Source organism: Astatotilapia calliptera, chromosome 5, assembly GCF_964374335.1.
Source record: "Astatotilapia calliptera chromosome 5, fAstCal68.1, whole genome shotgun sequence".
NCBI classification, from domain to species: Eukaryota; Metazoa; Chordata; class Actinopteri; order Cichliformes; family Cichlidae; genus Astatotilapia; species Astatotilapia calliptera.
In genome coordinates this window covers 26,541,953-26,556,847 of record NC_137426.1, presented here as the reverse complement: position 1 = coordinate 26,556,847, position 14,895 = coordinate 26,541,953, and the positions used below count along the sequence as shown (strand labels likewise).

Below are 14,895 nucleotides of genomic sequence, written 5' to 3'. Positions count from 1 at the left end.
ACTACTTTGGTACTTGAGCTTTCATTTATATGCAATATCTGCATTGAAAAAAATCATTATTTGGATTGCCTCATACTGCTTTAAAGAGCTGGATCTCATTTAACTGTTGCTGACTCTTAAGTAATTAACACTGTAAGTGACTATGCCTATTTTCACTAACTCCTTACACTGCCTACTTGTACTGCTTTATAGAGTTTGGTCATCGTGTGAAAGAAAGAATGCATCACAACATCCCTCATCGTTTCACCGTGGGCCTCAACATGAGGGCTGCCAAGTGTGCCGTCTGCCTGGACACTGTGCATTTTGGACGGCAAGCTGCCACTTGTCTAGGTCTGTATCCTGTGCTGTAGCTGGGCAGACTGAATGTGAAAATATTTCAGAAGATACATTACTGGCCAGCTTTAACAAAAATACTGGAAATAGTTATTATAGCATCGCCATCACATGGTGGAATCAGTCTTGCCTTCCAAGTGTTGTGAGTCTTAGAAAATAAGTTGGATGTGTTCCCAAATCAGCATTTTAGAACAGTACCCTTCCATGTTTTATATGTACAGCTGTACAAATGAAATGTTGATAGATAGAATTTGGATATTTTTTTATGTGATGATCCCTACCATTCTGTATTCTTGCCTTCTTTATTGACAAGATTCAGCATGGTAAAGAACTTTTCACTAAATCCAATCAGATTTTTCATCCTTCTCTTTGTCTCATTGTAGAGTGCCACACTATTTGCCATCCCAAATGCTCGCCGTGTCTTCCGGCCACCTGTGGTCTGCCAGCTGAGTATGCCACTCACTTTTCAGAAGCCCTGTGCCGAGAAAAGGCAAACTCACCTGCACTGCAGGTTAAAGAAGCCAGTGGGCATGTTCGCTTGGAAGGATGGATGAAGCAGCCTAGGTAACTATTTAAGTCCTTACTGCCATCCTGAATGTATGCAGTATGTTATGTACACTGCATTGAATATAGTTTGCCTATTTGTATATTTACTCCTTTAGAAATGGCAAGCGTGGGCAACAAGGCTGGGAGAGGAAATATGTGGTTCTTGATGGAACCAAAGTGTCCATCTATGATACTGAGCCCAGAGAAGGTCAGTACTTCATTAAATTCTTTTTATTTATTTTATTATTTTTCAAGATGACTGATTCTGTCTTTGTTTTTGCTCATAATTCAACTGTATAGTGAATGTTACCATGTAGGTCAAATTGGAGAATCCTCTGTTTTTCTCTTCCCTTCTTTGTAGACTCTGTAAAGGCTGAGGAAGAGTTTGAGCTCTGTCTGCCTGATGGAGAGGTGACTGTCCATGGAGCTGTTGGAGCCTCTGAGCTCATCAACACTGCCAAGTCTGGTACTGGATCAATACTAGTTAATCCCAGTGTACTCAATCTGTTGTAGGATATTAAGTGTATCATCCTCTCTCCAAATTTTGATTTGGATTTACCTCTCCTGTCTAAAATGTTTAAACACAAAATACAGCAAAAATGTTGACGCTTCTGCTCAGCTGTGAAATTAAGCTGCTAGCAGAGGAACAAACTGATGCATTTTTTTTATGTCTGTGCGTAGACATCCCGTATGTGTTGAAGCTGGAATCGCATCCGCACACCACATGTTGGCCTGGCCAGTCCCTCTACTTCATGGCTCCTAGCTTTCCTGACAAGCAGCGCTGGGTGGCAGTACTGGAGTCTGTTGTGGGTGGTAGTCGTGGATCTAGAGAGAAAGTGGATTCTGATGCTGTAAGTATCATGCCTGCATATTACATACCTATGAATGTCCTTGTGTCAGGCTTGATAGCGTTCATAATTTAGGCTTACTGTATTTGGGGTGTTGCAAAAAGCCATTGCCTCCTTTACACAGCACAAGCTTTGTTGTTAGGCCCATATGAATGAGCAAATTAATACAAAGCTGGTTGTGTCATTTTGTGTGAAAATTGGGTAAAATATTGAGTACCTCCATTAAACATCAGCCAGTGCCTTCACTTCTTCTTCTCCCCCTCCCTCTTCTTTCTCTCTCTGCATGTTCTCAACATCCACGTCTTGTGTTTATTTGTTGTCATTGTCTTTTTTCTTTATATAACTATACTGTGTGTGTGTGTGTATCTCCATTCAACTCGGTTGTGTGAATCATATTATAGGCAGGTGTTTCTAAAAGACAGAAGAACCTGTCCCCTCTGGTTCAGGTACAGTAAGTAGCTGCACGAATGCTTGAGCTTCAGTCGACCGATCGACTGAGCATGCAGTAGCTGTACATACATATGACACTGATGCACTATAAGTACAGTCCTTGAATCAGTTCCTGAATATGGTGTGTGTATTCACACAGAAACATATGTAGTGCATGGATGTGAATAGACTGCTGTGCACCATTTATTTGGTGTCCTATGCTATGTCATGCATGATTCTGCAAAGCCCATGCACTGCTTAAGCCCCCCTTCTCAGAAATATGACGTCACACAAACAGACCTTGAGCAATTTAACTTCAGTGTGCAGCTATAGGCTGTTGGCGCTTCTGTGTTTCTTGCAGTTTTAGAAGAAACTGAAGAAATATTTTCTTCCATGTTCTCTGCAAAATGACCCTTAAATTAAAAGTGAAGTAGGAAGTCAAATGGTTCCACAAGTGTATTTCAGTATTCTCAAAAAGTTGCATTGCTGTGTTTTTCAGTTGTATCACTTACTAAATATGGAAAGTTGAACATGCAGCTTGATTACATCGTATCCTTACTGTATGTACAGCATACAGTAAGGATAGTGCAGGGTGTAAAATGTAAATAAGACCAATGACAATGCTTTGCTTATCATTTAACCCCATATTTATTTAAATACTTCAAAGATAACATATGAAATGCATAATCTGTGAAATTTTCGTTGACTCTGTTATTGCTTTTGTGAACATATTTTTTTTTTAAATTAATGCCAGCAGCTTTTCTCCCTTCTGTTCTTTAACCCATATGCAGCACCTTTTTTTCCTGTATCTAAAGGGATTTTTTTCCTCACCTGTTTTGCTTATTATTATTATTATTATTATTATCATCATTATTATCATTAATTCTTATGTTATTGAGCTGTTTTGGATTATTTAAATATTGTTGAGTGTGTGGGGTTTTCCTTCTTGCTAACAATCAACAACTATTTCAGACTTTTTTGCTGGCATCAAATTCAAAATAATACCCCCCCCCCCCCCCCCCCCCCCACAGACAGCATTTCTGTTCCATACTTTGATATGTTATCTGTCTAATATTCTAAATTAGATGAAGGGTCTAAATGATTTCCAAACCATTCCATTCTCATTTATGTGTATTTTACACAGCCTCTCATCTGGTTTTAGAGACTGGCTGTAAGTTGTTGAACTGTATCAGCTTTTTCGAAAAGGCTATGTAACTGCAGATCTAACGCTAAGATAGTTGAGGAGTTTTCTTCCCACTAAACCATAAGAACATTACTGAGGTCAGGCACTAATGTTCAGTGATAAAGCCTCAAGGCCAACATTACTGGAAAAATGGCACTGTGATATTTGCTGAGCTTGTGCTTCATCATTGATTTTAATGTATAAAGTGGAAACAAAGAGCCACTCTCCACAGAACCCATTACAGTCATGAAATGTATAAACTTGGAGGGTTTTATTCTGACCATTTGTCAACAAAAGGCAGTGTGTCCTCAAATTAAAAATATCATTTATTAATGGTCAGACATAGCTCATTTGTGCTTGTCTGTTTTAAACAACATAAAATGTATTTCTTGCTCTGTAGTTGTTCTGTTGTTAGCATTGCAAGTGAGCTTCAGTCTCAACAGGAAAGGCTCTCTCTTTCTCTCCCTGTCTTTCTCACTATCTTTTACTGTTAGCTCATTTAGACACCAGATTCACCTAAATTATGACACATCTTTAATGTTATGTTGCTGTGGTTATTTTGTGGCAGCTTTCCGGCTGGCATCCCTGCTGTGTTAGCTTGTCTTGCTAAAGCTCCCGATTTGCAGGAAGTCTTAATCCGCCTCCTTCCCCTGCTCCATTCTCTCCCTTTCTCTCTCTCTCTCTATAGAAACTTCTGGGCAATTCTCTGCTGAAGCTGGAGGGTGACGACCGTTTGGACATCAACTGCACTCTGCCTCTCACTGACCAGGTATAAAAACAAACATGTAAACAGAGTTAAAAACCTAATTGGTCAGCTTTCTAGTTAGACATCACCATGCTGGATGTTTCTTTCTTTCTTTTTGTTTTTTTAAAGCTCTGGTGATCTCGTCCTTTCTTGCAGATTGTCTTGGTTGGTTCTGAGGAGGGTTTGTATGCTCTGAATGTGATAAAGAACTCTTTGACTCACATCCCGGGCCTGACCTCAGTCTTCCAGATCCAGATCCTGAAGGAGCTTGATAAGCTGCTGATGATCACTGGTCAGTTAATGGAGGCCATTATATTGAAGTTATTTTATGATATTATCAGATTTATGTTTTCCTCGTACACTGTTTCAGCTGTAACATAATGCTTCTGGATAGTGTGCATTTATTGTAACACATTACATCACATTATGGTTATCTTTTAGAAGCCATAATGTGTGCTTTGAAGTAACAGCGAACGAAAGTGAAGTAAAGAGAAGATGATGCGCATCATCTCACACTTGGCATGTTTGATGTGTCATTCAGGGGAGGAGAGGGCACTGTGCCTGGTAGAGATCAAGAAGGTGAAACAGTCTTTGTCACAGTCCCATCTCCCAGCTCAGCCTGACCTCAACCCCTTCATCTTTGAGACAGTCAAAGGATGCCATCTCTTCTCCTCTGGAAAGGTGAGTCATGTTGTAACTTGCAGGGAGCAGAGTCCTTGTGGACTGTTATTGGGTCTGAGTTAAGGAGCTGAACATCACAGTAATGGCATCGTGTTGTGTGCTGCCTGATTGCAGAATTGTTCTTTCTTTACAGATTGATAATGGGCTCTGTATTTGTGCTGCAATGCCCAATAAGATTACAATCCTGCGGCATAATCAAGGCCTCAACAAGTTCTGCATCAGAAAGGTGAATGAGCATTAAAAGTGAACCGCTTACAGTGACGAGACCTTTATTGTGAACAATGGACTTTTTTTTTTTCTAGGAAATATAGATGCTCTGTTTTTCTTCTAGAAATAATGAGTTTAAAAAAAAAAAAATAAAAAATAATAATAATAATTTTGTGTGTGTGTGTTTGCAGGAGATTGAGACATCAGAGCCTTGCAGCTGTATTCACTTCACTGGCTACAGTATCATTATCGGCACCAACAAGTTCTATGAGATTGAGATGAAGCAGTATGTACTGGAAGGTCTGTCAAATGCAGCATTATTGTTTCTTTAGTATTATTTCTTTACAACCAGATGGTGCTCCAACAAAGTCCACTCAAGGGTGTTTCTGTCTCTGTTGGGTTCCAACATTCACACCTGAACAAGCTGAATGATACTAATGATTTCTCTCTGCAGAGTTCTTGGATAAAAACGATGTGACGCTAGCGTCAGCTGTCTTCGCGGCGTCCTCCCACAGCTTCCCCATCTCTATCATCCAGGTCACCACGGCTCCACAGAAGGATGAATACCTGCTCTGTTTCCATGGTTAGACAGTTACTTCTGCTGGCAAACCCTCTCAGTTGAATGTGTATACACACCCCCAAACTAGTGGATAAACAAAGTTGTGGAACAGTTTGTCTTAGAATCTGTATTTGACAAGCGATCTCTAAGCATTTCTAAAGTCATTGTTTTCTTTTTTGGTTACATATTCTATGCTAAATTTAAATAACTCATTTTGTTTATGTATTTATTTTTTGCAGAGTTTGGTGTGTTTGTGGATGCATATGGCCGCAGAAGTAGAAGTGAGGACATCAAATGGAGCCGTCTGCCTCTCTCATTTGGTAAGTGTAAATCTGCATGTTTACTAGAAGTGTAGTTTCTTTGGGCACCGGGTGGAGCAGGTGACCATATCCTGCAATGCAGTGGCCTGGGTTTGAGTCTGACTCTGGGCCTTTTGCTGCACGTCTTCACTCTCTCCCTGCTTTCCTGTCTGGTCTTCACTGTTCTCTCAAATAAAGGCCAAAAAGCCCAAAAATAGTTTTCGTGATTTAAGGATTTTTAGGTTTTTTAAAATAACAAGTTGTATTTCTGTATTTCAGCCTATAGAGAGCCTTACCTATTTGTGACCTACTTCAACTCTCTGGACGTCATTGAGATTCAGGGACATGCGGCTCTTGGGTAAGATTGTTCTCAGCTTTTTTAAATTGTTTATCAAGTTCTTTTTATTTTCCAACTTCGAATTCTGCCATGGCTGATTTTTCTTCTCTTTTTCCAGTCCTCACTCATACGCACATCTGGATATCCCTAACCCACGCTACCTTGGCCCCGCCATTTCCTCTGGAGCCATATACCTGGCTTCATCCTATCAGAACAAACTTCGGGTCATTTGCTGCAAGGGCAACCTTGTCCAAAGCCAAGACGGTGGAGATCTGCAGCGTAGTGGCTCTGGACGCAGGTAATGACACACAAATAGCATTAAATACCATCTGCCAGTCACCTTTATACATAGCATCCCAAATATTTGGAAACTGGTTTGTAGGTCAGCGATGTACATAGAGGGAGATTTCTAAGCACGCTCCATCCTTCTGTTCTGTGTACACTGGTGTTAATGAGTCACTGGGCCTAGCTGGCACTGAGGGGCACAGGTTGGCATCTATAGGTCGTAAGTTTGGCTTAAATGTTTGAACTAGTTAAAAAAACAAAAAAAACAAAACAGGAGAGTAATGCCATCATTTTGTCTTTTGCAGGAAGAAGAGTTCATTTTTTATCTGTAGCAGATTTTAAAAAATGTTGCCGTCATCATTCTTTATTTTACCTAAATTACTTTTTAAAGTTCTGTGTCAAATGTAGAAAGGAAATTTTTGAATAAAGACTGACATCTTCCCTTTTATGACTGGTCTGTTACTCATCGTGACGCTTACTGACTGTGCTTTGCAAGTCAAAGCTTTGTTCTACAGTAATTGTTGTCAGTGACAGAATCCACTCTTATTTAGGAAACCAAATTGAATTTATATGATCAGTCTGTTCTGATTACAAATAGCAGTGCTGTGTATTTATATATTAGCTTATTAAATCAGCTTAATTGCAAGTCCATCAATCTCACCAAATCTGCTGAGTGACCAGAGTCCCACAGTGCCAAACTAAGTCCAAGAACTGAGACAAATAAAAACATTGCCCAACATTTGCCCAATGCTCCTTTTTTCCCTTTTTTTTTTCTTCTTTATTTTAACCTTGGTTCCTCCCGACAGTCCCAACAAGCGTGGTCCTCCTTCCTACAATGAGCACATCTCTAAAAGGCTGGCAGCCAATCCTCTGGTCCATGGAGACCCAGGCACACCACACCGTTACAGAGAGGCTCGCACAGAGTTTCGGCGGGACAAGTCCCCAAGCCGTCCACTGGAGAGAGAGAAGTCTCCTGGCAGAATGCTGGAAAGCCGGATAGTGGGCTCGCCTGGTCGAGCCATGGCAGACCCCCGGTTGGAGCGATCACCAGGCAGGGCCATGGCCGACCCTCGCATGGACCGCTCCCCTGGCAGGATGATGGATGTTCGTAGGGAGAGATCCCCTGGACGTTTTGAAGAGCGTCAAAGGCTTCATACTGGCTCCGGACGCACACCCATAAACTCTGTTAACAAGGTTTGTCAAGAAATTCTGCATTACATTAACTTAATGTGTAACTGTTAGCAATTAGCTGAATATTTTTGTGTTTTATTGACATACATTGGAAACTGTTGGAGTATGGTAAAAGGTTCAGTACAAAACTTCGGCGTTTCCATCCAGGCGGTTGATTCAGTGGTTCGTGATGCACTTATGCTGCTTTTATGACAGTAGTGGGTTGTGATATCTTGTTTTGAGTGAAATACTATGACTATAGGATGGACTGTTACAGACCTTTAAGGAGTATAAATTTCTCCCCAGACTTTATAGTCTTGCAGTGTTCATGTGGTCTTTTACATTTGTTTAGTTTTGGCTTATACTGTGGATTTTCATGACACTACAGGTGTACTTAACATGGAAAGACCAGCTTTCAAGGCTGTGGACCCTTAGTCTAACTCTTGTGTTAGTGTACATTTTGACTCAAAATCTGTGTATTAACCTGACTTCATGTTGTTGGTTTTACCCTACAGGTGTGGGATCAGTCATCTGTTTGAAGGACAAAAGACCCTCGTGTCCGCTGTGGAAGAAGAAGTTCATGTTTGAAAAGAGAGAAGATGTAGCGGAGAACCAGTGAGAATGTTACCAACTCATGATGAAACACTGCCACACATCTGTTTTGCCCGATATCCAAAGTGAAAAACCCATGGAGGAAAACAACTGTAGCTGTCAGAACGTAGCGAGCACCAGATAAATAAAGAGATGTCATTAGTATCAGGTTATAGTTTTAAATAAAGGTCAACAAAATGCCATATTAACCACCTGAGCAGGGTTTTTTGCGATGCATTGGAGCATGTGTTCTCTACTCCGAGTAGGGATTAGTAATTATATATAATTTCTTCTTCCACAAAGAAAATCTGAGATGAGTTCTCAAGTTAAGACTACTGGGTTTGGCTTGCTTCATTTAACTCTAGCAGCATTAACTACAATGGATAAGCACAGCCATAGCAAGTGATGCCTATATATTTAGTCATTTTATTCAAAATGCCATTAACACATGTGGCTCATTTCCACATGTGCTGTCTACAGCAGCTACAGATCAGGGCAAATGTGTAGCAGATCACCTGTTGTGACACTGAGTATCACTTCTGGCTCCAGCCCTGTGCTCACATGTTAACACACAATCGTTATTGGCTAATTACAATCATTTTCAGCTCGGTCCTTGGTCAGTAATGCTGACCGGACTCGGCTGAAGCATGAATAAACTGAATCAAAATTAATTAATATATAATCCCTCCCAAAAAATACACTCTGTAGAACCACACACTAAAACTGCACTACCCACAATCCCCAGCAGCAATGGAGCAGGACCTTTCTAAATCTTCAGAACGCTATCTGACTGTAAATAGACGAGACATAATTTTATATATATTAAGAAGGAATTTCAAGGCTGGATAAGCCGTGTCTATTTTTGTTAAAGGAAAAAAAAAAAGTGACAGTGTGTCCTCTTGAATGTCCGATGAGTATTCTTTTAATGTCCAAACGTCCTTTATCAAGTGAGTGATTGTATCTCAAACAAACTTGTGTATGCACTTCCATCTGTCAAAGGCAAAACCTCAGTGCTGACCTAAACGACGGGAGGGAAAAAAGATCATGTTTGAAGCTTAAAACATAGTACTTGAGCATTTCTTTTTGTACAATGTCCCCTGCTGTTGTATATAACCCAAAATTGTTTAAAGTGAAGATGAAGAAAAAATCTTTTTGTTTTGTTTTTCTTTTCCCTGATCCGTTAATGGCATGGATATATATATATATCTCGAAAATGAAATGGGGTGTTGTCTTCTGCTTCTGCCTCATTTGGGTTATATTTTTAATCTACATTTTTAAAAACAAAGCACGTGAATAACACTTTCTATCTTTAAACTCTCATGTATTTGCACAGTAAATTCACACAACTATATTATATAACTTTTTTTTTTCTTTCTTTAAGGAATTCTTGGCAAGTTAAAACATCCAGTCCAATCACAACAAATGCTAAAGTCCATCCACGCTCATTCGGTTCACGTGGCTAAGATGGATGCATTTCTGTACATCATGATCTGATGTATAGAAATAGAATATTTTGTGGATTTTAGCAGTATTTTTTGAATGTAAACAAACGAGATGCCAAACTTTAACTTGCCCAGTTTGCCTGTCAACAGTTAGGCGCTCACTAGGAGGATTTCTTCGCCTTTAAGTCCCCTATGATTATTTTTAAGATGGTTAAAATCTTCCTGAATGTATTTTAAAGCCAATACAGCCGATTCGTTGGTCTCAATGTTCAACAACAACAAAAACAAAGCACCAAATGCTTTAAATTGCACATGTCTTCTTCTCTCTATAGGACTCTGTACAAAAGGGTTATCCATCGTATTTGATTTTATTTTTAGATTCTTTTAAATTTGTATTCTCATTCACATGATCTTTAATCATAATGCTGTAACGCTGGATATGATATTGATGTCTGCTAACAAATGTTTAATTAGCGTTCCCTGTAGAGATTTTGTCACAGAGTATTAAATATTATAATCATTGCATTTCACTTCGATTGTGCCTCCTTCTGTTGTGCTTGTGTGTCTCTTTACAAAGACATTTAAACTTATCTCTGAGTGGATAAGCATCATAAAACAGTCACCTCTGAAGCATTTACCCTCTCTGTTTCAAGACGGCCAGTGACACGGCCATTTGTCCACATCCATTGTGTTGGAGAAGGTTTCGTCTATTTATAGGTGTCTGATCCCAGCGCTCAGCCTGCCATTCCAGTCACAGTAGCTGCAGCGGCTGCTTGATCTGAGAGGAACTGAAGAAGAAGCCTTTTTTTTTTTTTTTTTTTTTCTTAACAATAGCATCTGCGTCCTGGGTTAACAATAACTCGTCTAATTGTGTCCTCTGCATGCACGCTGTACACGCTGCGAGACAACACAGACGGCATCTGCTGCTGGTTCGTCCATCGCAATTTATTTAGCAGTAAGACGATCGAGTGCGAGGAGGCTTTAAGTTTATTTAGACCACTCACCTCCCAACCTCGGCTCATTCAGCTCATTTTCACGCGCTGTCACTTTTCTTGACCTGGGAGCCCCGAGTGATGGGGGATGATTTGTTAATGGTGCTGAGAGACACATTGTAAGGACGTGTTCAGTGTCTCACGCAGTATGTCTCACCTAGAGCTGTTGACATCCATGAGCTTAGTACCGCAATCCCTGTGATGAATCTCAACAGTGTGAAGAAGACTGAAGATGCCACTTGATGCTCTGGCTTCTTTCAATTCCTATCTATCTATTAAATTAAGTTAACCATTTGTAGGGACCCAGAACCCACTAAACAACCTGAAAATCTGACATTTTGCCATAAATATCATCAATTTGAATTACCTTGATAGAATAAATTAAGTGATTTAATGTAAGAGCAATGCTGTAATGCACTGCTTTGTCTGGCCAAGGTAAGCAGAGCCAAAGATATTATGTGAAGAAGCATGTTAGAAAGGTTGGCGCCAACAAAGACCTGACAGGTCAGTAAATAACACATAATGAGCTGGTGCTTTTTCAGGCACTCTCATGCGTTTAATCAGATGGGGAACAAGAAATGATTGGCACACAGATCAGAGTTAGAAAGAGACAGTGAATTCAATCTGCAAATGCTTTGCTCTAATACACTGACGTAATCTTTCACAGATCAGGTTTTAGTTCTACATCTTTTGGGTATTTCAAATTCTCAAATTGATTTGTTTTATATTCATTCCCACTGGGTAAATACAGTTTATATTGTATATCTTAAGAAGTATGTTCTTATTTCTCTGCAGTACTTAAATACTTTTTGAATGTAAAGGCTCACAAGCCTGTCAGTGCTACTGCAAAAGAGGCGGGCAGAAGTTTATCGGTCACACAAACCTCTAATCATATCACTTATGCATTTTTGATTAACCTGTGGCTATCATAAAGATCGGTGTGTCACAGAGGTCGAGTTAGGTAGGCTAGTCCAATGTTCTCCTTTCATTTTGCTTTTATAAATAATGCTGTCTATGGAAAGACTATGGACCAACAGATTGACAGATCACACTCTTGCTTTTGTTTTTACTATACAGCACTCTCATTCACTTACAACAATTGCAGTCAGTAGTTCGTACAGACAAGACAATGCCCTGTGGATAGAGTCTTGTTTAAAGTGATTAAGTGCTTTCACCTTCAGTCTGCTCTTGATATTCTAGACCAGTTATTCCACTCTCTTTGTCGAATGCCAATCAGGACTCCACAGGGTGAGCGGCTATGTATGAGAGTGTGTGAGCATGCGATACTGTATATGCTGTATGAAGCATCATTTACCTGTCACTTCCTAAAGAGGGCATAGTTTATAAATATCATCCACTGGAGCGGAGGGCGGAGGGCTACAAAAGGCCACCCACAGCCTCCCTATTGTTCACTGGCATCATTGTTGGTCTGACCTCCCAGCTGCTCAGCCATGGTAAGTGTGTGTGTGTGTGTGCAGTGTTTGTTGGGAGGTGTGTCTTATGGCTTTGAGGATGCTGCAATTGTTTTGATGAGATAAGTAACAGTTTTTCACCTGCATATCATTTAAAAGCACAAATATTTAGCATTTTTGCGGGGGGGATGAAAAGATGACATAACTTTTATTTAATTGTTTGTCAGCAGCTGTTTTGCTGTTTAAACTGCTTTTTCTTACAAAGATGCTTAATCCTATTTATTCATCTCTTCTGACATGCAGTTTTATCTGAACAAACGTGTAGTTTCTGCTTCACCTCTCCTGTCTTTGTGCTAAAAAAAGGCCCCCAAGAAAGCCAAGAAGAGGGCAGCAGAGGGAGCCAACTCCAATGTGTTCTCCATGTTTGAGCAGGCCCAGATCCAGGAATTCAAAGAGGTGAATGCTGCTGAAACCACTTTCTATTTCACGGATTTCCGTTTGGCAGAGAACTGCCGAGAAATATCGCAACGGGTGAATTAATATGCGAGTCGGCTCACCAAGGTTCAGGCATTTCTGCATTAAAAAATAAACTGCACAACGCATTACACAGAAAGGTCTCCACTTTCTTTCTTTGTCTTTCTACTTGCATTGTTCATTGTGGCAGTATGCGCACCTGTCTGTTTGCCCGCTTGCTGGCTTGACAGCAGTAAGGCTTGCGGTATGCTGGTATGAGGGACAGTGGTGCCCAGACATCCAGACTTTGTCATCAGTGATTAGGCTGCAGATGAACTGCAGGGCATGCCCAGGATGCCAGACTAAATCCAAGGGGAGGGGGGAGGGTAACGCGTTATAAATACTAAACAGTGTTCATATATAAAGATGGCCTACCAAAAATTTAAGAGAACCCAAAAAAATAAAACTGTTTGATGTGACTCTGGATGCTTTTTTTTTTCCTGTGCTCTGATCTCAGGCCTTCACCATCATGGACCAGAACAGAGACGGCTTCATCGACAAGAACGATCTGAGGGACACTTTTGCTGCTTTAGGTATGTGGACACCATTCAAAGAAACACTCAAAGTGTTCATCTTCGCTCATGCCGTGCGTTTACATTGACTCTTTGGTGCTGCAGGACGTCTGAATGTGAAACAAGAAGAGATCGACGACATGCTCAAAGAAGCTCCTGGCCCAATCAACTTCACCGTCTTCCTCACCATGTTCGGTGAGAAGCTGAAAGGTAAAAACTGGCCGGCCAGTAAAAACTACATCTAAGTCATGAACACAGCATTGATGCGAATGTATCTCAGTGCTGTTTTGATGTTCCCAGGTGCCGATCCGGAAGAGACCATCCTCAATGCTTTTAAAGTCTTTGACCCTGAGGGTAAAGGGGTCCTGAGGAAGGACTAGTAAGTGGCTTCTCACATTTGTCACGCGGCATCAGCTTGCATATGCAAATTTATTGCAAGTGAGCAAGCTGCCGCTCACAGTTTGACTCAGTCTGACTGCAGTCATTCATCCTCACACAGCTCAGCTCCACAATGATTAAAAACCATTGTGACCTGTACAGTTCATTCACTTGTGAAAAGAAGTCTCGTCATCTCTACAGCGTTTTTTTTCCCCCTACCTTTTTTTCTCCTCTCCAGCGTGACACAGATGCTAACGACACAAGCCGACAGATTCTCAGCTGAAGAGGTACATTGCAGTCCCCCAGCCCATGCTAATTATCATCATTATAACAGTTTTGTGAGTGTGGGTGAGTTGAATTGGAAAAAAAAAAATACAAGGATGAACGTCATCATGACGACCACCTGCGTCCACGTCAGACACATTTTCATGCAAAAAAACAAAAACCCCTGAGTGAATCATCTTAAAACCCTTTTTATGCACACTGGGTTATGGGCTGTGTGGGGATAACATCTGATAAAAGTGGTGTTAATGTCTCCCTTTCTGTTGCTTAGATGGAGCAGATGTTTGCTGCCTTCCCCCCGGATGTGGCTGGAAACCTGGACTACAAAAACCTGGTTCACATCATTACTCATGGAGAGGAGAAGGACCAGGAGTGAACCTTCATTTAAATGCATTCGAGAAGTAGAAAGTCAGTTTGTGTACCCAGCTACGACTTGAAACTGACTCACTGCACATAAAGGAAATGTGGACTATTTACTCAGCTTTTATGACACCATTGCTTCTGTATTGTCCTCACTCGAGAGCAGGGGGAGGATCCTGACAAATAGTCTTTTTCCAGCCTGTAAAAATGGGAAGTTTACAGCATCAAACATCATCAAGTGTCGTGCTCTTTTTCTGCTTTATCCACAGCATATCCCCCACATTCACCTGAGACTGATTAAATTATTTTTCCTTATCATTTTCTATACTAATAACCACATGCCTGTTTTTACCATAGCCACTTGTTAGGTCTTTGCTTGACAGTCTAATAAAGATTTTTAAAGCTACGAGAGCTATGATTCTGCTGTTTTTGCTCAGATTATTGAATGCCAGTGTGGGGAAGATGGTACAGACTCGATAAAGCCTGATTTCCAGTGAATTGTCATTACCTATTCAAGGATCATACAATTACTGCCTGAACAGATGACTATACCAGATACTCCTTAAAATCCATGTTAGGTAGTGCATCTGAGTACTTAAGAATAGCGAGCATGTGCAGCTGGTGAGCCTGTAGAATCCAAAACATGCCTGCATCAGTGTCTGTGTGTGCGCAAAAAGTTGGGTGTGTGTTGGATGTGCATGGAAATGTTTGGCTACTGAAACAAAGGGCTTTACTAAGACAAAGCCCTGTTGTTATTTTAGTGTTGTGGTGATGTAAAGAGGGTAATGCTA

The 14,895-nt window shown here is 40.6% G+C and overlaps 2 protein-coding genes across 6 annotated transcripts in view; both read left to right on the top strand.

Annotated features, from left to right (window-relative positions):
- Positions 1-10,185, top strand: part of cita (citron rho-interacting serine/threonine kinase a) — a 45,142-nt gene extending 34,957 nt beyond the window's left edge. For 2 of the 5 annotated variants that reach the window (XM_080301392.1, XM_026168496.2), the window contains exons 33-49: positions 193-330; positions 717-897; positions 996-1,087; positions 1,241-1,345; positions 1,561-1,730; positions 2,129-2,173; positions 4,028-4,108; positions 4,241-4,376; positions 4,626-4,765; positions 4,899-4,991; positions 5,164-5,272; positions 5,427-5,555; positions 5,771-5,851; positions 6,110-6,188; positions 6,286-6,465; positions 7,259-7,646; positions 8,138-10,185. In XM_080301392.1, the coding sequence (XP_080157518.1) occupies positions 193-330; positions 717-897; positions 996-1,087; positions 1,241-1,345; positions 1,561-1,730; positions 2,129-2,173; positions 4,028-4,108; positions 4,241-4,376; positions 4,626-4,765; positions 4,899-4,991; positions 5,164-5,272; positions 5,427-5,555; positions 5,771-5,851; positions 6,110-6,188; positions 6,286-6,465; positions 7,259-7,646; positions 8,138-8,161 (2,171 nt within the window). In that variant the 3' untranslated portion in view covers positions 8,162-10,185. Of the gene's footprint in view, positions 1-192; positions 331-716; positions 898-995; positions 1,088-1,240; positions 1,346-1,560; positions 1,731-2,128; positions 2,174-4,027; positions 4,109-4,240; positions 4,377-4,625; positions 4,766-4,898; positions 4,992-5,163; positions 5,273-5,426; positions 5,556-5,770; positions 5,852-6,109; positions 6,189-6,285; positions 6,466-6,757; positions 6,894-7,258; positions 7,647-8,137 lie in introns of those variants that run through there. The other 3 variants (XM_026168499.2, XM_026168498.2, XM_080301393.1) reach the window with 2 other exon arrangements.
- A 1,808-nt stretch (positions 10,186-11,993) lies between these two features.
- On the top strand, positions 11,994-14,510 carry myl2a (myosin, light chain 2a, regulatory, cardiac, slow). Its single transcript, XM_026166440.2, has 7 exons — positions 11,994-12,101; positions 12,423-12,515; positions 13,030-13,105; positions 13,190-13,294; positions 13,385-13,463; positions 13,701-13,749; positions 14,016-14,510. Exons 1-7 carry the CDS (start codon positions 12,099-12,101, stop codon positions 14,118-14,120), a joined length of 510 nt encoding a protein of 169 aa, XP_026022225.1. The 5' UTR covers positions 11,994-12,098; the 3' UTR covers positions 14,121-14,510.
- The last annotated feature ends 385 nt before the right edge of the window (positions 14,511-14,895 follow it).